The sequence below is a fragment of the Perissodus microlepis genome, chromosome 15 (assembly GCF_051167445.1).
Source record: "Perissodus microlepis isolate ML-2025 ecotype Zambia chromosome 15, ASM5116744v1, whole genome shotgun sequence".
Classification (NCBI taxonomy): Eukaryota; Metazoa; Chordata; class Actinopteri; order Cichliformes; family Cichlidae; genus Perissodus; species Perissodus microlepis.
In genome coordinates this window covers 25139865-25164993 of record NC_140475.1, presented here as the reverse complement: position 1 = coordinate 25164993, position 25129 = coordinate 25139865, and the positions used below count along the sequence as shown (strand labels likewise).

The following is a 25129-nucleotide window of genomic DNA, read 5'->3' as shown; positions in this document are numbered from 1 at the left end:
TACCCCCAAACAGATTAAAATCTACCCCAAATCTTCAATAAATGACACATTTAATATTTCAATTTGCAAAACAAAACAAGGGTATGGAGGGAGGAGACACTGGAGGGAGAGGGGTGAAGCCAAACACCCCTTTCCAGATGGAAATCTGACAACAAACCTTTGGAGCAGAACATTTCTGATGTGGCTTCTTGTTTTCATGTCTAATGACAAATATAAAAATTACTCTCAAAATGCCTCAACACTGGCGTTTTTCTGCATCAAGTACAGAAAAAGATTTAAAGAATGCTGACCAGTCAGTGGTAGATGCTCCTGGATTGGGAGCTTTGGCTACTGCACACATGGCTTTCCTTCGTGATGAGGGAACTGATGTTGAGCTCCCACTTTAGGTACTGGGAAATAATGGCTACTCATTTGGCAGGCAAGCAGGAAAATGGGGTCTGGAAGGGCTGTTTTCAATCTGAAGTCCAGCATCATCTCCACTGTTTGGCAGCAGCTCCAGGTTGTTGTATTTCCCTCCTATAGCCAAACTCATCTCTAACTGAGAAGTGCCCAATGAGTGTGGTGTCATCTGCAAACTTTAAATTTTCCTGACTTAGTTGATCAGTTTTCCTAATCTTTCCATGAATGGTCTGATGGTGTACCACTATAAATTATGGGATGTAATGGCCTCTTCTGCCTCCATAAAGGATCCTTCAGTGTCTCCTCTACTAAAGGAGGTAATGAAGGAAACACTGAAGCTCCTTTCCTCAATATTTAGAGGATTCAATCAGCTCTGATTATGGCTGCACAGACTTCTAGATCAGTCTCTGCATTTGACTTTCAAAGTTTATTTCTGCTCTGTAATGTTTGAGCAAAAATGTTCAGCTCTCATTTCAGGACAAACTTTGGACCACTGTGTTGTGTTTTTATTTGCTGGGGAAAAAACACATCATCTCGCCATTAAATTTCCATTCTGCTATACATATGAAGGAAATGTACTGCTATGTGCTGGAAGGGTTTCGTGGATTTATTTGTTGTCGATGATACTAAACTGGATATTTTCATATCGATGACTCTGAATTCAGCTGCTGGAACCTCTAACTGATATTTGATGGAAAAACATTCAGTATAGAAGAAAACTGGCAGACTAATCAATAATGAAAGTAATGTTTGGTAGCAGGTTTGACTGAGCTCAGAGACGGGATGGAAGAAGCTTCTCATTAACAGTAAATCACTGTGTGTACAGTTCTCTGTAAACTAAGCTGGAATAATTGGTGTCAAGCTTTTAACACTGCTGATTGTTTTTTGAATTGACTGAATATTAATGGACTGAAGCTTCCAGCCACAGTGATTCATTGTGTGTCAGTGAATGCATTGCGTGTGCTGGGCTGCAGCTTCATGGCTCCATCTAGTGGACTGATAGTAGAAGTAGAGCAGCTGATGGCAGCTTCCTCTGCCTCGCACTGATGTCTGACTGCATTCAGCTGACATTGAGAGGAAGCAGAAAAGAAGCGGCTGATATTTGGACAACACACATGATGGAAAGGAGGACTTCAGTTGATGTGCACATGAATGATTTGTGTTTCCTCTGCAGGTGAACTTAGAAAGTGAGCGTGAGCGGATGTGAATGTGAATTCAGCAGCATGGAGCAGTGTGAGCACAGAGAGGAGGGAGTTCCTACCTCTGAATCCACCCTGTGTGGGGAATATGAGAGCCAGACCAAAGCTCGGAGGTGAGAGGACCATCTCTGACTGTCAGGACTCTTCTCCAGGTCACAGCTCAGCACTCACATCACTGCTCTATCAATATTCACAGGAACCTACCTGATGATGATGATGATGATGAGATGATGAGATAGCCTTTATTTGTCAGTTGCAGGTCTTTTGCCCACAACCGAGATGACAGACCTTGCCGACCGTACATACAATACAAACATCACATTGGGGAGACAGGTCAGGCTAGGTAGCGAGGAAAAAAACATTGAAATGTGTAACACAAAAGGATAGTACAGGAATGCACAGGTATCAACACACCATAGCACAATAAACACAGACAAGCAACATGGGAAAGTGTTCCAGTGTGTACATCTGATCTGGGACCGCTGCAATCTTTCGACTGCGCCTCCAGCTGACCCAATGTCCACATCATGGGGGAGGTAAGCGTTGGAGGTGGCGTTGGATAGGGAAGGTGATGCGTCAGTGAGTGCTTATCAGTATCAGTATATGTATGTGTGTGCGTGTCCATAGTTCAGCTGAGACAGTGTCCTTCGCCCCGCCAGGCTAAGTAAACAGTCTTCCAGCCAACCCAGGTGGCCTTGTAGGGAATGGGAAGGAACAGACTCAACACAGTCGTTATCAGGGAGTTTTTGTTCGGCTCCAGCCTTGAGCCCACAGCTGGCGCCGAAGGGGTAGCCGCATTATGATGGTAATTTTTCTTTTGCAAACAACTCATGAGAATTTCAAGCTGTTTTTAACACTCCGACACTGGTCTCTCAATCTCCCGTTAATAGCTGCGAGTTTCTCCGTGATGTTATTAGCCGTCGATTCTGTGGTCTTGTCACTCTTTTTTGCTCACATAGCAGATTCTGAGACCTCACGACTGCAGCCAACTGATCCGAGATGTAGCTTCCGCCCAGAGATGTTGTTCTGAGTTGATTCTTTCCTGATGTAATGTAAACCTGGACCTGGACCCAGCTGTGTGTACTTAAACGGTGTAAGCCAACAACCCTCTACTGCAGAAAGAGGAGCTGTTGTTCTGAACTCACTGATAGCTGTCAGTTTTGAACATCTGATGTTGCTTCTAGTCTCTAACCAGCATCTCAAAGGAAGCCACTGAGCAAGGAATTCATTTATTCTATTAAAAAAAAAAGTCAAAGATCCTGAATTTTTATATTATTCTGAAGAACAATGGATTTCCTTTTTAGAGAGGAACAATACACCAGCTTTATCTGCATATACATTAATGTAAAGGTGGTCTGGAGAGGTAAAATAATTTCATACTCTTCATATAAAAAACTAAGACACTGAAACATGCACTTCAGGAGGTGAAGAAACTGGAGACCCTTCCTTAGGGATTAATAAAGTATTCTGATTCTGATTCAGCCACATGCCAACAGAAATAATTTGTAAACTCATTAAAAACACAGAATCTAAATAGACTTTTTTTTTTAAAAATAGCAATAAAATGGAAAACTGTTCTGTTCTCTAATTTAAAAAATTAAACAATCAGAAAAATCATCAACAGAAGATGCATCTGGACACATCACACAAGATCATAGGGTAACAAAAGTTTTAGACAATATTACTCAAAATTAAACACTCAAGAGGGAGGAAACCTGCAGGGGGTATTTTACAAGCCTGAACATTCCGATTTTCCAGTGCCAGTGCAGCTAGCTAAACAATGAGGAATCATTCACTACTAAAGAGACAGACAGTGAAAGTGAACAGTATATTTGACTTTATATTCTTGGTATACTCTTTGTATTCTTCTGCTATCTGTACCTGAGCAGTGGTAATGTGCACTCTTTGGTTTTAACGTAAAAGTGACGAGGGGCAGCACAAAAGTGATCCCCTTAAACTGATTTTTAGTTTTAGCATCCTTATTTTTCCCAGAATTATTGGTTCTGTAACTCGTTAACAGACAGAGATACATCTATGTCCATTTTTGATGTAAATTAGCCTTTATACATTTAGTGTTTCATTTCAACTCTCACAACTTTAGTCAACCTGTATTTCGACTCTTTGAAACTGTCACTGCTCCTACTCCAAGAGTGTTAGTAAGTCTGGAGATGTGGGACCTGATTCACCTGAGTTGCTGACCAGAGGGAAGCAGGTCAAACAGGTGGTGGGCAAGGTGTGAGGTGTCACCTGTGATGGCCCTGGTTTACCTGAGACAGGAGGATCTGGCGATGGCCTCCGGGGTTGATAGTTGGCAGCCAATTATTTTTGGGGCAGTGACCCTCAGTGCAGCCTTCCTGTTCTTACTCGTAGCCCCTGAGTACCAAACACCAGGCTGGAGGAGAGCACGCTCTCCAGTGAGGAGTGGTAGAAGGCCAGCAGCAAATTCTGGTCCAGGTTATTCTTCCTCAGGACATGGAGGAAGTGCGGCCGCTCCTGGGCCCTCTTTACTAGGTCAATGGTGTTGTGGGTCCAGTTGAGATCAGCAAATATGTGGATGCCCAGAAACCTGAAGGTGGAGACAGATTCCACCCATTCTCCATTGAGAGGGGAGTGAACCTGTCTGTGCCTCCTGAAGTCAATGATAAGTTATTTTTTTTTAAGGACGTTAAGCTTCAGGTTATTTTCTGAGCACAAGTTCTCTACCTCCACCCTGTATGCACTCTCATCTCCATCAGAGGTAAGCCCAACCACATTGGTGTCATTGGCATACTTGATGATGGCGTTGGTTGGGTGGGTAGGTGCACAGAAGGGGGCTGATCCTGTGGGGATCCGGTGCTGAGTGACACTGGTGTTGAGAGGTTGGGCCCAAGTTGGACTGATTGAGGTTGGTTTGTGAGGAAATCTTTCATCCAAGAACAGGTGGCAGGGGGGATCTGAAGGTGAAGGATCAGCAGGAATGGTAAGCTATTAGATTATCAAAGTGTCGTACATGGATCAATTGTTTGGCTCTTTGACTTCAGTCTGACTGAGTCATTCATAAAGTATTCTGTTCCAGCTGCTGGAGGACAACATCATCACTTTTGTAAAGAATGAGCAGAAGAAGATCCAGAAGGTTCTGAGTCCAGATTATCCAAAATGCTCAAAGAGACAGAGGAAGGATGAGGAGGTGCTGAAGATTAAGGATGAGGAGCAGAGGAGGTGCACAGAGTCATTCATGACAATCGCATTGTACTTCTTGAGGAGAATGAAGCAGGAGGAGCTGGGCGATCAACTGCAGAGCAGTAAGCAGATTTCTAAAGATCTAAAGATTCTAAAGATTACAGCGACTGGATGAATGGAGAATTTAATAATGTCTTAAAAGAATCAACATGTATTCAACCAGTCTTTCTTTAGGGGAAAGAAATTGTCATGTAAACTTTATAAAGCATTAACTGATATTCTGATTTTTTTTTATTCAGAACATGTTGCTGCAGTTTGTCAGTGAAGCTGCTGTCTCTGGGACTTAAGAGTCCTCACTGTAAACTGGAAATTCTCAGGTTAGATCACACTGTTGGATTTGATATCTGTTTGCCAAATAGACATTACATTTACTTTAGTAAGTAAATTGTGGGGTTTTAGTGCTTCGTGAGAACACAAAACAGACAAAGTGCTTTACAGTAGTATCAATAAAACCAAAGCAATGCCCCCAAAACAATAGGGAGACACATACATCAAATAAAATGAACACAAAGCTATTCCACGTTTTTGAAACTAAAGTTTGAAAATTTGGCCAATTGCCCTTAGTTTTTAGATGGGTAAATGCAGGAACTAGGGTGTAAGCTCGGAGCCATTCAGTAAGTGGGTGCCTCAACCCATATGTCCATAAAAGTAAGAATCCATATTTTAAATTGAAATCTAAACCTAACAGGTAGCCAGTGCAAAAGCTTTAAAAGCGGGGTAATGTGTGATTAATAAAACAGAGTGAATTGTAAACCTTTGATCAGCATTTAGGGCAGTTTGAAAAAGGCATTTAATAGATGCTTCAATCAAACCAGAAAACACTTCATAACAATAATCCAAATGTGAAGAGATAAAAACATCAGCAATCTTCTATTCAGTTTATAAGCCCCATTTATATATGTTTCCCTTGGGACATATTTTTGAAAGGTATAATTTTTTTGTTATCACTGCTTTGCCGATGACATTCAACACTATATTCCAGTCAAAGAAAATGACAAAGGGTCATTTTAACCACTGCTTAAGTGATCTAAAAACTTTATATGTCTAAATGAGAATAAGACTGTGGTGGTTGTTTTTGGTTGCCCCAAACAGCTCAACAACTCTTGGCACTTTAGCTTTTCACACTCAATATTTGTAAATGTAATTAAGTAGGGTCATCTGCTTAAATGTATCTATCAGTATTAGGCTAATGAATGTGTGTGTGTGTGTGTGTTTCAGTTGCTTTGTTTTTATCTTTTTAATGGTAAACTTGCTTAAATCAGTACCCTGTGACACTGTCACCACTCATTTTCTTTCCCATTGCCTATGTTGGGTAAAAAAATCTAGTCATTTTATTTGAACTTTTTTTCTTGGAGTATTTATATTTCTTTATTTAATTAGTAAATTATTGGAAGCTAAGGGATTTATTGTGATAAGGACAAAGAGTTAAAAAACACACAAACTCAGAAGTTCTAACAAAATATTTTAACACATTGTTTTTTCTCTTGTCCACTATTTTACTTTTCAGGTTGAGGAGCTGCAATCTTTCAGAGAGAAGCTGTGAAGTGCTTTCTTTAGCGCTCAGCTCCCAGTTCTCTAGTAAGAACACCTCGCAGGATTCAGAAGTGAAACAACTGTCTACAGGACTCAAGAGTTCATACTGTAGACTGGAAACTCTCAGGTCAGATCAACATATACATTTGTTTATTCCTTCAGAAATTTAAAAAATAAGAATTGTAGCTACTAAATACAGTTATGTAAACGTTATGTTTTACTTCTATCTACGTTACTTTAAACTGTCAAATTTCTTAACTGCTTAACTAAACGAACTTTGGGAAGGGAATTTTTTAACCATCACCGAAACAAGATTAAATATTGCAGAATCTACTTCTTCCTGTACCATGATTACATGTTAAAACCAGTGTTTTGTCTTAATTTTTTTCTTATTAATTCTACCGGCTGAGAAACTGTAGCCTCAGCTCTCAGCTCCTTGTCCAAGTCTTAGAGAGTTGGACTTGAGTCACAACGAACTGTGCGGTTCAGGAGTGAAGCACCTGAGGAGTCCCAAGTGTACAATTGTCAGGTCAGATCAAGTGATATTTTTGATTCGTTGAGAAAATAACCAATGAGAAAAGATGTTGTAAACATTATACCTTTTAAACATAATTTTCACTGTTAGCATGTTAGTATTGCTAAGTGTTCTCTAACAAGACTGAAGCATTTTCATCTGTGAAAACACAGAATTTCATAATCTAATAAAATTTTTGGCAGCTTTGCTCTCATATTTTCACAATACTTTAAAAGTAACTATCAGTCTGTTCAGGCACATTGTGGGATGATGAAGCAATCAGATTATAGTATACAACATCACTGAAAATGCTCACTATCATGCATTTTTGCAAAAGCTGCAGTAAAAAACTATGAAAACTGTTTTACTGGTAAATGATACATAAATAAATAGGGCAGCACGGTGGCACAGTGGTTAGCACAGCAAGAAGGTCCTGAGTTCAATTCCACCATAAGGCCTGGGGTCTTTCTGTGTGGAGTTTGCATGTTCTGCGTGGGTTCCCTCCGGGTACTCCGGGTGTCCGTCCAAAGACATGCAGTTTGTGGGGATAGGTTAATTGAATAATCTAAATTGTCCATAGGTGTGAATGTGAGTCAAACAATTTGTGGTAACTTGCTATTTTTAATTGAACAACAACAAAAAACAACATTGTTTTGTCATCCTTTAACACTGAGATTTCTACTACAACACTTAATAAAACACTGTATGTAGGTATCATATCTGTAATGCAATTATTTAGCATTATTTAATAAAACTTAATTATTTAATTTCCTTCTAGAACCACCTAGGCTGTTCTAAAATATCTGTTCATTACATTATTTTTGTGACCATAGACGGTCACGTAAGGGTTTCTCACCAAACAGATTCAGTTATGATCAAATATGTTTACAGTTCGATTAAAATTGATCCAACTGATGACCATTATTGCTCAGTAGCAGACAGTAACTGCAAAACTGAGTCATTGTCCATCCCGGACACCAGGGGCCGAAACTGAGCGACCCTTTCTCCTGCAGCCAATCAGATAACCCGGAAGCAGTAGCAGGAAGGTCTCCAGCTGGATATGGGTTTGATGAGGTCTGATTTTTGAGGAAAGTGAAGCTCAAAGTTTGTCTTCAGAGGCTGAAAGCTGCTCAGATCAAAGATACAAAACATAAATCAGCCTTTAAATCAATTTTTTTCTGCTCGAGTGACTCAAAGAAACCGACTAATTCCTGCAGATTCGTTTTTCGTTTACATATTGCATATGTTTACAGATTTTTGTTGATGCCAGTCTCTGATATGAAAACACACAGGGCGCCTGTAAATGGAGAGTTATTGTAATGTCGGGCGTGTTACGTGAATTTTGGCGCTAAATCTCCATGGTGACAGCTCATTTAGATGAGAGGGAAGCAGAAAAGGCGCCGTTGACTGAGCTTTAATGTGAGTTTAAACGACAGCCCTGATGACAGACACTTTAAAGCAGAAATCAGTTATTCAATGTCCGTATGAGGATCCACATGATTTGGAACAATCCGCTGAACTCACCTGCACGAACACAAATGTAAATCTTGACTTTTTCGGCGTTAATGTCTCATTACAGAAGCTTTTTTTTTCTTTGACAGACATTGTAACTTGTTTTTAGAATCACAGTTTAAAATGCTTAATATGAAAAAAAATGCGAGGAGCCCTGAAAAGTCTGAAAGGTTTCGTAAGCGCTCGTTTTAATCATTTTGTAAAAGCGGTTACCTACAGTTTTGTAACCCGCTAACAGAGTTTGAATTTCCCGCAATCGTTTAGGGGTTACGTGAGCACTTCTCTCGACCTGACTGGCTGCTTCTTTTTCTTCTGTATAGGGTTTTAATGGCAGTTGGCAAACAGCAAAATGGTGCATTACCGCCAACAACTACCTGACTGGCTTGGTCCCTCCCGACGGTTTAAAGGGACTCCTCGTATTGGCCAGCAGTTCTGGCGCCAAGATTCCAATAAAAGGGCGAGCTGAAGCAGAAGCCTTTCACTGTCTCCGTCTGTCTGCTGCTGCTATCTTTGCTTTCTGCAACTTTTAGCTTCTTAGGTTTTTTCTTTTCTTCGTCCTTTCGAACCCGCGAATTCACAATGCTGACCGCGCGCTCCCCGCTCTCCGTGAAGAACGAGCAGACCCTCAGCGGGCAGCTGGACAAAATGTCTCTGGACAAAGAAAACACGGTGAGGCTGCTTCAAGGTTCCCGCTCACAGTGGCCGCCGATTCTCTAACGTCTACGAACAATTACAGGTATCGATAAAGAGTCGCTGTGTGTGTGCTGACGGTCTGTGTCTCCTTTCAGCCTCCGGGCCCGAACAGCAGCCGCATCCTGGCGTCCCAAACCGCGCGGAGGATCTTCGACGCTGCTGCGGTAAGTGAGAGAAAAGCCGCAGGAAGCTTCGCACTTTTAGCGAATTCCTCATATCAGCGGACCGAGTCGATGCTGAGCTCATTGACGGGAGCTTCGTGTGTGTTACTGTGCAGATGTGGCGCCTAAACTGTGGCCGTGGCGCCAACAGTGAGCGGCAGGGCTGAGGTCGGTTCAGGGTTCTAGTTTATTAGGAACAGCTGCTGTGGTGTTCAGGTTTTATGCCGTTTCTGTTATTTTGTCCACCACCTTCAGATCAGTGAACGATACAGGCAGCAAATCTGCACAAACTTTAACTTTTCACTGTTTTTGCTCCAGAATCGATTAATAAGCTGATCAATAATCCTGAGCAATGATCTTTGTCTTCAGCCCAAAGTGAAAAAGAGCAGCAGCTCGCAGGAGGAGGAGCCTCTGCTGAAGGACAACCCTCGCCGCTTCGTCATCTTCCCCATTGAGTACCATGATATCTGGCAGATGTACAAGAAGGCAGAGGCGTCCTTCTGGACGGCAGAGGAGGTGGGTAGAGCTGCTGTAATGGGGCGGGGCTTGATGCTGGACGCCGTGATGCTGACGTGCTCTTTCTGTGCAGGTGGATCTGTCCAAGGACCTGCAGCACTGGGATGCCATGAAGGACGAAGAGCGCTACTTCATCTCCCACGTGTTGGCCTTCTTTGCCGCCAGCGACGGCATCGTCAATGAGAACCTGGTGAGACGCTGCGCCTGCTCTTACAGATCGTTTTGAGGTCACGGACCGCTGTAACGCTCTTGTTGTCGCTCTTTGACCAACAGGTGGAGCGCTTCATGCAGGAAGTGCAGGTGACGGAGGCCCGGTGTTTCTACGGTTTCCAGATCGCCATGGAGAACATCCACTCGGAGATGTACAGCCTGCTGATCGACACGTACATCAAGGACCCCAAAGAGAGGTACGCGGGAGGCGGGGCCAAATACTGTTCTGTAGTGGCTTAACTGGTCTGTACTGATCTAACTGGTGAGTGACGATGTGTTCCCGCCCTCAGAGAGTATCTGTTTAATGCCATCGAGACGCTGCCGTGCGTGAAGAAGAAGGCCGACTGGGCGCTCAACTGGATCGGCAACAAGAACGCCACCTATGGTAAATAAGCTGCCGCCCATTAGGCCACCTGACACAATGGCTCCACCTCAAGCAGTTTCATTGATTATTGTCTGTTTATTGATCTGCAGGAGAGCGCGTGGTGGCCTTTGCCGCTGTGGAGGGGATCTTCTTCTCGGGCTCGTTCGCCGCCATCTTCTGGCTGAAGAAGAGAGGCCTGATGCCCGGCCTGACCTTCTCCAACGAGCTCATCAGCAGAGACGAGGTGAGGCGCCCTGTTGGTGTCGGATCGCAGGTATTGATCCAGTGACGATGCCACTCTTAACGTGTGTGTTTGTGCGCCTGCTGCGTTTAGGGTCTGCACTGTGACTTTGCCTGTCTGATGTTCAAACACCTGGTGAACAAACCGCCCAAGGAAACAGTCATCAGCATCATCAAGAACGCTGTGGAGATCGAGCAGGTGAGTCCCAGCTTCACCTGCAGCTGCTCTGCTGGGCCCACTGGTTCATGGTGGATTTACTGGTTCAGGATGGGTTTATTGGTTTGTGTGCAGGAGTTCCTGACTGACGCTCTGCCCGTCAAGCTCATCGGGATGAACTGCGACATGATGAAACGGTACATCGAGTTCGTGGCCGACAGACTGTTGCTGGAGCTCGGCTTCTCCAAGGTAACGCCCCACACAGGTCATGTGATCATGTGACTGACTGAAAGGCAGAAAAACAGCATCACGAAACATCCGCACTCATCTCAGTGACAAGCTAAACTTAAAAAAATAAAAAAAAGATCAGTTCTCCACACAGACACATTTTAGGAACTCTTTGACCTCAGAGAGCGACATGATGAAGGTGATGGTGTGAGTGATGATGAAGTGCGCAGGGGTACGGACCTCAGCCGGTGATGGGGGCTGAGTGCTGCCGTAGAGTCTGATCAGAGGACGAGTGGTTCTCTGACGGGCAGCGGCAGTGCGACACAGACGCCTATCTGAACTCGCCCATGGGTGGGGGCGGGTGACCTCAGGGTGGGGGCAGTGGGTGGAGCTGACTGACATGGTGTTTCTGTGTGCAGATCTACCGGGTGGAGAACCCTTTTGACTTCATGGAGAACATCTCCCTGGAGGGAAAGACCAACTTCTTTGAGAAGCGGGTGGGTGAGTACCAGAGGATGGGCGTGATGACGACGCCCACGGACAACACCTTCCGGTTGGACGCTGACTTCTGAGGCGGTGGCTGCTCTTTGGACTTCAGCCAGTTGGATTGCAGGCAGGACTGCAGTCGGGTTCAAACGTTTTTTTTTTTTTTTTGTTTTTTTTTGTTTGTTTTTTTTTTTTTTGTTTTTTACTTTTTGTACATAGACTTTGTAGAGTTTTTATTAAGTCTTATTATAGTTTTATATATGTACATTTTTGTAATAAAGTAACTGTTTGTAAAAAGCATCGACTCTTCAGTTTCACATCTGTAACATCTTTCTAAATCACCGTAGTCCCATCATTTCAGGCCAGACAAGGCTGGAAGTGAGCGACTTGCACTGGACAGCCTAGCCATTGACGTGCTTGCTGCTGTCACAGTTGCTAGGTGACAGCAGGTGTGTTGTACAGAAATGGAGATGATCTTCATTTCTGTACAACTCATCTGATCTGAATTAAGACTCTGAGGCTGAGCAACCACAGCCGTGTATAAATAGACTGTTGGGCTTGTTTAGACTTAAACAAGTTTTCTAAGAATTACAAAAATTTCAGTGTCCCAAAAGTTTTTACCCATCATGGTTGCAGCCTCCTGAAATGAAATGAGAATGGATGATCAGTTGTTCCACTGACTTATCTGCACAAGGAGTTTGTAGCGGGAACAACAGCTGTGGCAGTTTGTCCTAAAACAACGTCTAATCTGCACATTTAAATATTTTAGATTTTATTCTCAAAGATGATCAATATTTTATTTTCATAACGAAGACCGCACTAGTGTTTCTAGTTTAATTAACAAAAACCCTGCAGTCCAGTGGTGGGATGGCATCTCTTTGTGAGACAGAATTGGATGTACTCATGGGATATGTAGTTTGTACTCAGAGTACACTTTGAGGTCCAGTGTTGCATCTGTTAAACTAACAGGCTGCATCAAGTTGATGTCAAGGTCGGCAGCAACATGTGATGTGGAGGGTCAAAGGTTAAGGATTTTCCTTTAATCTGTCACTCACAGGAGGATGTAAGGAAGGACAACCGGTCTCTGTGTTCTGGATAAAATTCAAAGGCTGGTGCTTCAGTGTTCATACGTTATAAACATGTGAGTCAGACATGATGATAATATTCATCTTTTCTTTGTCCTGGTGGCCAACAGCAGGTTTGGAGATAATTGAGCAGTCATACATTTTATTCCAAAATAAATAAAAACATTTTCCAGAAGTTTTTCAGTGTTAATCACTCAGCAAACCACATGTTGACAATAATGTTCACTGAGATGATTTCCTCATATTTTTATTTTTTATTTTGTTTTTTTCTCAGAGGTCAATCGGAAACCTCGCAGTCTCCCATCAATCATTTATTGGAACCACGAGACTGATTTTCCACCAAACCTCTGCAGTCTCTAAGGAGAGGACAGTGACGTCATCACCAAGGACCACAACGTGTTTTACATAACAGTTTAGACCAAAAACACGCTTTTTAGTTTTAAGTCGGTAAAGTGGGTTTAACTATATTTCTACGAGAATTCAGTTGACGTTACTGTGTGCTCTGATTTTATCTTCGGGTCTGTAGTCTTTGGTCTTATCCTTGAACACGTGATCCGCGTGACGTCATAAACGGAAGTAAACAAACGAAGTAGTCAGAAAGAGCTGCGGAGACGCTATTCTGCGCAAAAATGTCGATTTCCAACCCAAGGCAGGTGTTCCACAACCCGGTAAGATATCCTATGGTTTCGAATTGATCTGTATCATCAGTTTTCATTCTCATTTTCAAGGATAAATCGATTGTTGATCGACGATGCTTCTGTGAAGAGACCAGTTAGTATTTTAGCTCACCTAACAGCCTTAAACAATGACTATCTTATGTTAAACATTCTTTTAAAAAAATATTCGAAGTGTTTTAAATACACTGACAAACAACGGAAAGAGTTCGGCTTTAATATCATCCGCTAAAAGCGTTATTTATAGAAGCTTTGAAGCAAACCTTTGGTACTGCCGCACTGCGGAACACTCGTTCAGAGAGGCTGGCTTGACATAAGTTTCGGTCACATGAGATGCTGTGTGGGTTAAGCGTGTTTTTGTTTTTTGTTTTGTTTTTTCAGGCTGAATTAGAGACCAGGTATTTAAAGTGTGATTTAAGTATGTTTGGGTTTTGATGTGAACACATCTGAGACAATTTGTAAAATATCTTCAAAATTGTATTCAGTTTGGCGACGGTGTTTTGGCTCGTTTGACACTGATTATTTATCATGAATCGTTCTTCTACATCACGTGTGACATCGTGTAAATATAATAACTGACCCCTGGGATTCCGGCTTTAGTGTCATCCACTGAAAACTTTGTTTCGTCAGCCTTTTTGGACAAACTGTGTTAAAGATTAGTGCCTCCGCCCAGCATCATTTTTAGAGTCACATGTCACCCCGTTCGTGTTTTATTTTAGACCGAATTAAAGAACAGGTTTGATTTGATCTGATCTGGTGGGTTGGACATATAGAAAATTTAAAATATACAAAAACTTTAGTGGATTTTCGTCTAGATTAAGGAGTGAGTTCAATTAATTTCAATTCAATTTTGTCCTAACAGTGCCAAATTACAACAGCATTCGCACTTTGTATTGCAAGGCAGACCCTACAATAATACATAAAGAGAAAAACCCAACAATCATATGACCCCCTATGAGCAAGAACTTTGGCAACAGCGGGAAGGAAAAACTCCCTTTTAACAGGAAGAAACCTCCAGCAGAATCAGGATCAGGGAGGGGCGGCCATCTGCTCTGGGGAGGAAGACAGGACAAAGACATGCTGTGGAAGAGAGCCAGATATTAATAATAACTAATAATTAAATGCAGAGAGGTCTGTTAACACATAGTGAGCAAAGAAGAAATGCCCAGTGTATCGTGAGAATCTCCCAGCAGCCTCCACCTATTGCAGCATAACTAAGGGAGGATTCAGGGTCACCTGATCCAGCCGTAAATATATGCTTTAGCAAAAAGGAAAGTTTGAAGCCTGATCTTAAAAGTAAGAGATGGTGTCTGTTTCCTGAATTCAAACTGAAAACTGGTTTAGAAGAAGAGAGATCTGAAAACTGAAGGCTCTGCCTCTCATTCAACTTTTAAATACTCTAGGAACAACAAGTAAGACTGCAGTGTGATATATGGTACATATGGTACTATAAGGTCATTAAGATAAGATGGGGCCTTATTGTTTAAGACCTTGTATGTGAGGAGCAGGATTTTGAATTCTGTATTTAACAGAGTGCCAATGAAGGGAAGCCAGTATAGGAGAAATCTGCTCTGTCTTTCTGTTACATTTTTTTGTAACTTCTTCTGAAATGTAGAGGAGATATTTGTGCATGAAGATCGAGAACGGAGAAGTTTTTTTTTTTTTTTAAATGATTCAAACTAAAAGCAAAAAACTCCAATATGAATAAAACATGTGATTCGTGCAAAAAATTCAGTCACCCCCCCAGGATAAAATCTACTAATGAAAGCAGGAAGAAAATGTTCACAGTGAACAAGAGGAGGTAAAAACAGGCCTTCAGATCTAGACAAATAAAACCTGCAGGAAGTCTCGACCTGCTGAGAGAACAAAACCAGCTTTAAATCAGTGACTCAGCTGCTGAAAGCTGCCCTTCATAAAACCGCTGATATGATTTTAACAGTCAAAAAGAAAAAGGTTTGAATTCAGCTCAAACATGTGAGAAACAACAGAGATTCTTTGTTGGGATGTTAGCAGAGCTGTGGGCAAAAGTAAAGTAACTTGACTACAAGTCACTGTAATTCAATTCAACTTTCTTTCTTTAGCACCAGTTTACAATTACAGTCGTCTTTGGGTGGACAGGTCACCCGATTCAGGTCCACCTATAAACCGATTCAGGTCCACCTATAAACCGATTCAGGTCCACCTATAAACTTATATATATATACCTATAAACTTATATATTTTCCTGCTTATATATTTTCCTGTTTGAAGTTTAATAATGATCACATGACCAGAGGTGGGACGTAACAAAGTACAAATACTTTGTTGGTACTTGAGTAGTTTTTTTTTTTCTGACTTCTTTTTATTTTCACTCCCTACATTTGAAACAAACACCTGAACCTTCTGCTCCTCACATTTTCAGAACGGACTTCAGGTTTGACGTCTTTGGGGGAGTTATTAGTTTATCACTGTGAGCCTCAAACTTCAAACTTATCTGAGCCTGAACAGAAACACATGACAGGCAGTCCTATTCGTTTATTAGTCCCCTGAGGATGTCACATGAAGACCAGAACCACTGCAGGTGTCCGTAAACTGCGCTTGCAGTACTTCAGCATCTAGTTAGCCAAGATGAGCGAGCACTTTTGCCACCTTTGCACATGACTCGTCACACAGTCTTACTGTGGTGACTCAAGTGAGCTAGCAGGTGTTTTACCTGGAGTCAGAATCATTTGACTACAAGTGCGGAACAAGCTTAATGAGAATACTTTGGACCTGAAAGCAGAACTGACGGCCTGATACAGACAGACAGTCCACAGACCTGAGAGCAGATTATTTACAGCTCTGCTTTTATTTTAGTTCTTTTTTTATAATCAAATCAAAGCTGTCTGTGAAGGTTCGCAGTGATCCAGGTCATGGTAGTCTAAGGAGCTTGGAAAGAAAAGCGACTGGACATCTTTAAGTTTCTTGAAGACGTTTCACCTCGTCTCATGGAAAAGCTTCTTCACTTCTAAGAGCAGCTGGTGGAGAGTCCCATCCAAGAGTTTCTCCTGACAGAACGATGCTGTGCAAACGTGCACAACGACCAGCTCAGGCAGAAATAATATCAAAAATTAAACTGAGACACAAAGCTTGGTCAAAAATGCAGTAGTGCAGTACTGTCAGGGCAGATGTTACAGATGTTTCCTGACTGTGAGACAGGAAGAATGTAGCAAACGTTTCTTGAATCTGTCTAGACACGTTTATTTCACTTTATTTCAAATTGTGGATTGTGGATCTGTGCTGCATGCAGGGTAACACATTCAAGCCCAGGAGGGGAGACACACCCATCCCCGGGTCAGAGCCCAGGTAAACAGGAGGGTTGTGTCAGGGAGGACATTCGGCATAAAATCTGTGCCAAATCAAACTTTTGGAAAAACCTCTAAATATATGAAATTTGTAGATACGTGTAAACAGGTGGAGGTTTTCTCGAGCGTCTCTAAGTGAAAGCAGGAGGATTTCTGTGATTCTCCTGTTACATTCTAATTTCAGATTCTAATCTAATCAGCTGCTGACGGAGGTTTGAGCTCTGGTTCATTCACACCGATCTAGTCCCTCCTCTCAGGTGTTTCTAGGTGTTCTCTGTGGTCATCTGACCCTCCTCATGTTTGTGGTGTTCTGTCCACAGTCGATTCCCTTTGCTGGGACGATCCTGGGTGGGTTCTTGCCAGGTGAGATGGTTGTGATCAAGGGCTCTATGCCGTCTGATGCTGACAGGTGAGGATGCTGATCTTCATCATCAATCAGATATTTTTAAAAAACAAACGTCAGAGTCGGGGTGCAGATTCTTAAAGCGGGATCTTCTCTCTCTGTTCGCTGTCTCACAGGTTCCAGGTGGACTTCACCTGCGGCAGCAGCGTGAAGCCGCGGGCCGACGTAGCGTTCCATTTCAACCCAAGGATCAAAAAGTCGTCCATCGTGTGCAACACGCTGACGAAAGAGTGCTGGGGCCGCGAACAGATCCACTACGAGATGCCCTTCAAGCTCGAGGTTGACTTCGAGCTCATCATCCTCATCCTCCAAGACCAGTTCAAGGTGAGAGACGAGCTGACCAATCAGGTGTCAGAGAAGAGTCAGCACGGCAGAACTTTAGTTTAACTGTTCAATGCGAGTCAAACTGGTGTCCAGCGATGTGTTGTTTTCCGTGCATGTTCAGGTGGCGGTGAACGGTGCCCACCTGCTGGAGTACAAACACAGAGTGGAGCTGGAGCGTGTTGACACCATCAGCATCTCAGGAAAAGTCAAAGTTCAGGCTGTGGGCATCCTTTCCCCGAGCTCAGTGAGTGTCTCTGTAACCCGTGGCAACCTGCAGCTTTACCATCAGAGGGTTAACCTGTTTGTTTGTTTGTTTGTTTGTTTCAGAGCCCCACCTCTCCCGCTGGCAGTCCGCCCAATAAGGACACAGACGAATCAGCAATAATTGATCAGGTGTCCTTTCAATATCTGTGTTGCATTTCACTTGTATAGTTTTATGTTAGCTATAGATTTGAAATCACTGTCTGATAGCATCTCTGGATGGCTGGCACTCATAGGGATCGTTTTCTGTGGAAGAAAAGTCACATGATCTATGAAATGCCTCCAAATATGAAAGCCCCGCCCCTTTCATGTGACTGCACAGGTCAAATCCTGAGTTACTTATCCAGTTGATAACCAGCTTGGTGTGAACTCTGACCCTCACTGTTAGCTTAAGTGGATCATAACAGAAAGATAATGTGGGTATCTTCGTAGCACAGGACACGAGTCATCACAGGGCAACGGAAGCGTGGACCTTTCTGGAGAAGCTGCGTCTGTTTTTTGATCAGCGTCGGATGTGGTCTGATTGGCTAGAGTTATGCATCAGTCGATCAGATTTTAATCAGATTTTTTTTTTCCATGCGTTTCAGCCAGTGTTCTCCTCATCAGGTGATTTGGTGAGTTTTCCTGATCAAATCATTGATTGATGATGCATTTATTTCTTACAGTAACAACAGTTTAATACAAAGAAATTTGAATGAATTATTTTTAAAGCAACTTTTAGCTTCTTTTACTTAACATAAATATGATCAATTAAAATCTGTTTTTAATATCAGTCATATTATATCATATATATATATATATATATATATATATATATATATATATATATATATATATATATATATATATATATATATATATATATATATATATATATATATATGGTTGGCCTGAAATCATATTTTGGTAAAGAAATCAGAGTTAAAGAAAATGATTTATCATATTTCACCGATTGATCTTACATTAATCAGTGAGATCACTGATCTTATTTGATACCAAATGATCTTCTAACTTTTAACACAGATCTAAATTTATATTTAAAACTATAAAGCCAAAAAAAGGGAAATGTTTTAGTGTGTCTGACTCCCTGTTTCCTGCAGAGTATCCCGTTCAGAGGTCAGCTGGTTAATGGGCTGACAGTCGGACGCAGCATCATCATCAAAGGAGAGACCAATCAGAATGCAGAGAGGTAAGGATAATAAACAGCTGTGGGAGCCCAGTACAGAAACTGATCAAAGCGACAATCAGTGAGGCATCGATCAGAACTTAAATTAACTTTAGTAAAAATTTTGTTCTTGTTAATGACAACATAAGTTTTATATTCTTAAATTCATAATAAATTAATCACAGCTTTGTGAATACAGGCTCTGATTTACAAGCTGACTCCACAAGCTGCTCAGAGACATTATGTTTGTGGGCTTTAGGTATTGTTGAGCCGACTAACACAATGAAAACCTGACTGTGATGAATAACTTCTTCGTAGTAAACCTGAAGTCTGGAGCCAGTAGAAACTGATTAGCTTAAACTGAAGTTCAAGTTTAAATAAATAATGTTTGGGTTAAAGTCACTGAAACATTTTCAGAGTTTACAGGTTTTATTTAAATATAAATTTAAATTGAGTTATGTGACCGTCACTTGATCATCACAGACCACCTTGCATGAACCTGCAGAGAAAGTAAACATGAAGCAGTTCAGAGTTTCGGTTTAGCCTTTCATGGCTCATTAATGACATCACTTCCTGTTACAGTTTCTGCGTGAACCTGCGGCCAGCAACTGGTTCCGACATCGCTCTCCACCTGAACCCTCGCTTGAAGAAGCGTGTCTTTGTCAGGAACTCCTTTCTGTCTGACTGCTGGGGTCATGAGGAGATGGCGCTCGCTTCCTTCCCCTTTACTGCGGGGCAGTACTTTGAGGTGACCTTTGACCCCTGCCCTAACATCCACATGTTGTGATGGGTTTTTTTGTTTAGTAGTTTTTAAACCTGCTGTCATCTCCCCGCAGATGATCATCCGCTGCGACGCGCAGCACTTCAGAGTTGCCATGAATGGGCAGCACCAGCTCGATTACAAACACCGCATGAAGGAGCTGAGCGCCATCAACCAGGTGGAGGTGAAAGGAGATGTGACACTGCTTGTCGTCGGAGTCCTGAGCGCCTGCTAACCATCATGAAAATGAAGCCATAAAAAAAATAAACCACTGACGCCTCCTCCGTAACCAATCATTTAACAGATTCTAACTTCATTTCCTCTTTTACTAAAAACCCATGTCTTGTCCAGTGTTTTCAAAATAAAAGTCTGTCATTCCTCACATCTGTCCAGCTGTTTTGTTCCAAAAGCAGCTGCTGATGATAGTGGTGCTGGCGCCACCACAGGGACCAGATCATTGCCTAGCCGTGACGCTGGGTCAGATGTTTAGTTCAGATTAGTTTTCTCTATGAACATATGACTTTCTAAGTTCATGCAGTCAAATCAGATGAAACCTGAGGAACCAGATTTTAAAAATGTTTTAAACTTTTCAGTTCAACTTAATGTCAGAAGAAAAAGACCAGAGCTGGTTCCTGTTGACGGAGTCATTTATTAAAGCTCAGTATTAAAAATACACTTAAAAACAAAAAAACAAATGTAAACTGTACACATTTAAAACCCTGACATATTTACACAGCGCTGAGCCGCAGTGTTAGATTTGATTAGGTCTAATGCTGCGGCTCACAGACTCACAAGTCTGTAAATAAAGATTCAGTTCATCATTTGACCCTTAAAGTCCAAGAGTGTTCCAGCATGCCCCGGGACGGAGGTAGTGTGACGGCAGGGACGCTCCACCATCAGAAGTCAGCGTCCAACCGGAAGGTGTTGTCCGTGGGCGTCGCCATCACGCCCATCCTCTGGTACTCACCCACCCGCTTCTCAAAGAAGTTGGTCTTTCCCTCCAGGGAGATGTTCTCCATGAAGTCAAAAGGGTTCTCCACCCGGTAGATCTGCACACAGAAACACCATGTCAGTCAGCTCCACCCACTGCCCCCACTCTGAGGTCACCCGCCCCCACCCATGGGCGAGTTCAGATAGGCGTCTGTGTCGCACTGCCGCTGCCCGTCAGAGAACCACTCGTCCTCTGATCAGACTCTACGGCAGCACTCAGCCCCCATCACCGGCTGAGGTCCGTACCCCTGCGCACTTCATCATCACTCACACCATCACCTTCATCATGTCGCTCTCTGAGGTCAAAGAGTTCCTAAAATGTGTCTGTGTGGAGAACTGATCTTTTTTTTATTTTTTTAAGTTTAGCTTGTCACTGAGATGAGTGCGGATGTTTCGTGATGCTGTTTTTCTGCCTTTCAGTCAGTCACATGATCACATGACCTGTGTGGGGCGTTACCTTGGAGAAGCCGAGCTCCAGCAACAGTCTGTCGGCCACGAACTCGATGTACCGTTTCATCATGTCGCAGTTCATCCCGATGAGCTTGACGGGCAGAGCGTCAGTCAGGAACTCCTGCACACAAACCAATAAACCCATCCTGAACCAGTAAATCCACCATGAACCAGTGGGCCCAGCAGAGCAGCTGCAGGTGAAGCTGGGACTCACCTGCTCGATCTCCACAGCGTTCTTGATGATGCTGATGACTGTTTCCTTGGGCGGTTTGTTCACCAGGTGTTTGAACATCAGACAGGCAAAGTCACAGTGCAGACCCTAAACGCAGCAGGCGCACAAACACACACGTTAAGAGTGGCATCGTCACTGGATCAATACCTGCGATCCGACACCAACAGGGCGCCTCACCTCGTCTCTGCTGATGAGCTCGTTGGAGAAGGTCAGGCCGGGCATCAGGCCTCTCTTCTTCAGCCAGAAGATGGCGGCGAACGAGCCCGAGAAGAAGATCCCCTCCACAGCGGCAAAGGCCACCACGCGCTCTCCTGCAGATCAATAAACAGACAGTAATCCATGAAACCGCTTGAGGTGGAGCCATTGTGTCAGGTGGCCTAATGGGCGGCAGCTTATTTACCATAGGTGGCGTTCTTGTTGCCGATCCAGTTGAGCGCCCAGTCGGCCTTCTTCTTCACGCACGGCAGCGTCTCGATGGCATTAAACAGATACTCTCTGAGGGCGGGAACACATCGTCACTCACCAGTTAGATCAGTACAGACCAGTTAAGCCACTACAGAACAGTATTTGGCCCCGCCTCCCGCGTACCTCTCTTTGGGGTCCTTGATGTACGTGTCGATCAGCAGGCTGTACATCTCCGAGTGGATGTTCTCCATGGCGATCTGGAAACCGTAGAAACACCGGGCCTCCGTCACCTGCACTTCCTGCATGAAGCGCTCCACCTGTTGGTCAAAGAGCGACAACAAGAGCGTTACAGCGGTCCGTGACCTCAAAACGATCTGTAAGAGCAGGCGCAGCGTCTCACCAGATTCTCATTGACGATGCCGTCGCTGGCGGCAAAGAAGGCCAACACGTGGGAGATGAAGTAGCGCTCTTCGTCCTTCATGGCATCCCAGTGCTGCAGGTCCTTGGACAGATCCACCTGCACAGAAAGAGCACGTCAGCATCACGGCGTCCAGCATCAAGCCCCGCCCCATTACAGCAGCTCTACCCACCTCCTCTGCCGTCCAGAAGGACGCCTCTGCCTTCTTGTACATCTGCCAGATATCATGGTACTCAATGGGGAAGATGACGAAGCGGCGAGGGTTGTCCTTCAGCAGAGGCTCCTCCTCCTGCGAGCTGCTGCTCTTTTTCACTTTGGGCTGAAGACAAAGATCATTGCTCAGGATTATTGATCAGCTTATTAATCGATTCTGGAGCAAAAACAGTGAAAAGTTAAAGTTTGTGCAGATTTGCTGCCTGTATCGTTCACTGATCTGAAGGTGGTGGACAAAATAACAGAAACGGCATAAAACCTGAACACCACAGCAGCTGTTCCTAATAAACTAGAACCCTGAACCGACCTCAGCCCTGCCGCTCACTGTTGGCGCCACGGCCACAGTTTAGGCGCCACATCCGCACAGTAATACACACGAAGCTGTCGTCAGTGAGCTCAGCATCGACTCGGTCCGCTGATATGAGGAATCCGCTAAAAGTGCGAAGCTTCCTGCGGCTTTTCTCTCACTTACCGCAGCAGCGTCGAAGATCCTCCGCGCGGTTTGGGACGCCAGGATGCGGCTGCTGTTCGGGCCCGGAGGCTGAAAGGAGACACAAACTGTCAGCACACACAGCGACTCTTTATCGATACCTGTAATTGTTCGTAGACGTTAGAGAATCGGCGGCCTCTGTGAGCGGGAACCTGAAGCAGCCTCACCGTGTTTTCTTTGTCCAGAGACATTTTGTCCAGCTGCCCGCTGAGGGTCTGCTCGTTCTTCACGGAGAGCGGGGAGCGCGCGGTCAGCATTGTGACTTTTCGGGTTCAAACGGACACAAAGAAAAAACACTAAGAGGCTAAAAGGAGCAGAAAGCTAAAGCTTAGTAGCTGCAGACAGACGGAGACAGTATAGGGCTTCTGCTGCATCTCGCCCTTTTATTGGAATCTTGGCGCTAGAACTGCTGGCCAATGGGCACGCAGCTAAATGAGCCCCTTTAAACAGTCGGGAGGGACCGAGCCAATCAGGTCGCGAGAAGTGCTCTCGTGACCCCTAAACGATTGCGGGAAATTCAAACTCTTTGTTTGTGCGGGTTACAAAACCTTTCGTAACTGCTGTTTACAAAATAATTAAAACAAGTGCTTACGAAAGCTTTCAGACTTTGAGAAAAATCTCGCATTTGTTCATATTAAACATTTTATACTGTGATTCTAAACCACTTTAGAATGTTTCTCAAAGAAAAAACGCTTCTTTAATAATGAGACATTAGCGCCTAAAGAATCAAGATTTACATCTATTTTCATGCAGGTTAAGTTCAGCGGGTTGTTCTAAATCATGTGGCTGGATCCACATATGAACGGATACTAACCGATTTCTGCTTTAAAGGGTCTGCCATCAACTTGCTGTTATTTAAACTCGGTCTTTATTTCTGCTGCCGCCATTTCTGATTTCCTCTCATCTAAATGAGCTGTCACCATGGAGATTTAGCCCCAAAATTCACGTAACACGCCCAACATTACATCAGCGTTGAATTTACAGGCGCCCTATGCGTTTTCATATCAGAGAACAAACACTTGCATCAATAAAAAATGTAAAAGTGCAAAGAAAGGGAATCTGCAGGAATATGTCGGTTTCTTTGCGTCACTTGAGCAGAAAAAATGGATTTAAAGGGAGATTTATTGAGTCGTCCTGGCTCCCATCACCTGAATGTGTTGTAACTGCGGTCTGAGTAGCTGTCAGCCTCTGGAGACAAACTTTGAGCTTCATTTTCCTCATAAATCCGATCTTATTAAACCTACATCTCCTTCCAGCTTGAGAGCTTCGTGTTACTGCTTCTAGGTTACAGCTGACGAGATCGTGTCGCTCAATTTCGCCCCCTGTTGTGCGGGATGGACTCAGTGACTCAGTTTTCCAGTTGATGTCGGCAACAGTCATGATCCTTTTGATGCATTTGTAATCAAACTGTAAACATATTTGACTATAACTAAATCTGTCTGGATGAGAAACCCTTATCTGACCTTTTATCTCCAAATAACAAAAATATAATCTTCAGTGAAATCTTCAATGAAAAGACCATGATTACACAAAGCACAACTTATAAAACCAAAATGAAAATATAAAAATATATTTAAACGGCCTGCATTTGTATAGCGCTTTACTCAGTCCCTAAGGACCCCAAAGCGCTTTACACTACATTCAGTCATTCACCCATTGGCAATGGCAAGCTACGTTGTAGCCACAGCTGCCCTGGGGCGCACTGACAGAGGCGAAGCTGCCGGACACTGGCGCCACCGGGCCCCCTGACCACCACCAGTAGGCAAACATGGGGTTAGTATCTTGCCCAAGGATATTTGGCATGCAGCCAGGAGGCAACTTGGGATCGAACCACCGATCTTCTGATTAGTGGTTGACCTGCTCTGCCACCTGAGCTACAGCCACCCATTTAAACCACATTACAAATATAATGAACACAGGTCTAATGCTACAAACAGTACAATTAAAAGAAATCAGTTTACACATAAAGTCTTAAACCAGTGCTTCCTCAGACTGGATAAATGATGGGAATAACTCACAGTAGGATTTGTGAGTGCTGAAATCATAGCGTTAGCCGAAGCATCCAAATACTCTACAAAAGTGAACATTAACTTCTTCAAAAGTACTTTAAAAGTACAAAAACCCTAACCTAACATAAACATCTGACTGGCACTCCCTCCTCTAGGTAGATGGTAGGTAGGATTCTCATTGCATCATTGTAAGTGAAATGCAACTTCTGCATGCTATATTTAAGATGACCACAGGGGCAGTATGGAGCGGTGGGCAGTATGCTTTAAACACACCCACTTTTAGTGGAACTGAACAGAAGCTAAACTTGCTTTCAAGATTGTCACATATCATCATCATCATCACTTATTTAATCAGTAATAAAATAACCAAGGTATTTCAGCTTTTTCCGAACTTCAAGAACATTGTCTTAACGTTTAAACACAGGAAAATGTAGTATTTATTCTGCTTGGTTCTACATATCAAGACTTTTACCAGCAAGAGAAATAAGAGCCAGCC

The 25129-nt window shown here is 43.2% G+C and overlaps 3 protein-coding genes and 2 non-coding genes across 9 annotated transcripts; 3 read left to right on the top strand and 2 right to left on the bottom strand.

Moving 5' to 3' along the window:
- The first annotated feature begins 1462 nt into the window (after positions 1 to 1462).
- LOC146372253 (ribonucleoside-diphosphate reductase subunit M2-like) lies at positions 1463 to 11731 on the top strand. Of its 5 annotated transcripts, XM_084952670.1 has the most exons (13): positions 1463 to 4879; positions 5057 to 5134; positions 6325 to 6477; positions 8697 to 9045; positions 9165 to 9233; positions 9600 to 9746; positions 9820 to 9936; positions 10020 to 10153; positions 10247 to 10341; positions 10431 to 10564; positions 10655 to 10759; positions 10853 to 10966; positions 11365 to 11731. In XM_084952670.1, exons 4-13 carry the CDS (start codon positions 8956 to 8958, stop codon positions 11515 to 11517), a joined length of 1158 nt encoding a protein of 385 aa, XP_084808796.1. In that variant the 5' UTR covers positions 1463 to 4879; positions 5057 to 5134; positions 6325 to 6477; positions 8697 to 8955; the 3' UTR covers positions 11518 to 11731. The 5 variants fall into 5 exon arrangements, 4 of the variants coding, with proteins under 4 accessions (XP_084808796.1, XP_084808799.1, XP_084808798.1 ...); XM_084952673.1 differs by lacking the exons at positions 1463 to 4879; positions 5057 to 5134; positions 6325 to 6477 and adding an exon at positions 6741 to 6879; XM_084952672.1 differs by lacking the exons at positions 1463 to 4879; positions 5057 to 5134; positions 6325 to 6477 and adding an exon at positions 7880 to 8283.
- Positions 11154 to 11289, top strand: LOC146372254 (small nucleolar RNA SNORD94). Its single transcript, XR_014802844.1, has one exon. It is a non-coding gene; the product is annotated as a small nucleolar RNA SNORD94 (small nucleolar RNA).
- Positions 11732 to 13061: 1330 nt separating the features above from the next.
- LOC146372252 (galectin-8-like) lies at positions 13062 to 19808 on the top strand. Its single transcript, XM_084952678.1, has 9 exons — positions 13062 to 13184; positions 16834 to 16922; positions 17033 to 17240; positions 17362 to 17484; positions 17568 to 17633; positions 18089 to 18115; positions 18602 to 18690; positions 19249 to 19414; positions 19503 to 19808. Exons 1-9 carry the CDS (start codon positions 13146 to 13148, stop codon positions 19659 to 19661), a joined length of 966 nt encoding a protein of 321 aa, XP_084808804.1. The 5' UTR covers positions 13062 to 13145; the 3' UTR covers positions 19662 to 19808.
- Positions 19809 to 20041: 233 nt separating this feature from the next.
- On the bottom strand, positions 20042 to 23904 carry LOC146372250 (ribonucleoside-diphosphate reductase subunit M2). The gene is made up of 10 exons (XM_084952674.1): positions 22792 to 23904; positions 22607 to 22675; positions 22094 to 22240; positions 21904 to 22020; positions 21687 to 21820; positions 21499 to 21593; positions 21276 to 21409; positions 21081 to 21185; positions 20874 to 20987; positions 20042 to 20475 (listed from the first exon to the last, which is right to left on the bottom strand). The coding sequence occupies exons 1-10, from the start codon at positions 22879 to 22881 to the stop codon at positions 20323 to 20325; spliced, it is 1158 nt and encodes a 385-aa protein (XP_084808800.1). The 5' UTR covers positions 22882 to 23904; the 3' UTR covers positions 20042 to 20322.
- LOC146372251 (small nucleolar RNA SNORD94) lies at positions 20551 to 20686 on the bottom strand. Its single transcript, XR_014802843.1, has one exon. It is a non-coding gene; the product is annotated as a small nucleolar RNA SNORD94 (small nucleolar RNA).
- Positions 23905 to 25129: the final 1225 nt, after the last annotated feature.

Coding starts and splice junctions, on each gene's coding strand:
- LOC146372253 (XM_084952670.1), top strand. CDS start 8,956: ATGCTGACCGCGCGCTCCCCGCTCTCCGTGAAGAACGAGCAGACCCTC. Junction 9,747..9,819: donor CCTTCTGGACGGCAGAGGAG/GTGGGTAGAGCT, acceptor CTTTCTGTGCAG/GTGGATCTGTCCAAGGACCT. Junction 10,565..10,654: donor AGCTCATCAGCAGAGACGAG/GTGAGGCGCCCT, acceptor TGCTGCGTTTAG/GGTCTGCACTGTGACTTTGC.
- LOC146372252 (XM_084952678.1), top strand. CDS start 13,146: ATGTCGATTTCCAACCCAAGGCAGGTGTTCCACAACCCG. Junction 13,185..16,833: donor GGCAGGTGTTCCACAACCCG/GTAAGATATCCT, acceptor TTCTGTCCACAG/TCGATTCCCTTTGCTGGGAC. Junction 19,415..19,502: donor CTGCGGGGCAGTACTTTGAG/GTGACCTTTGAC, acceptor ATCTCCCCGCAG/ATGATCATCCGCTGCGACGC.
- LOC146372250 (XM_084952674.1), bottom strand. CDS start 22,881: ATGCTGACCGCGCGCTCCCCGCTCTCCGTGAAGAACGAGCAGACCCTC. Junction 22,676..22,791: donor CTCTGGACAAAGAAAACACG/GTGAGGCTGCTT, acceptor GTCTCCTTTCAG/CCTCCGGGCCCGAACAGCAG. Junction 20,988..21,080: donor ACGCTGTGGAGATCGAGCAG/GTGAGTCCCAGC, acceptor GTTTGTGTGCAG/GAGTTCCTGACTGACGCTCT.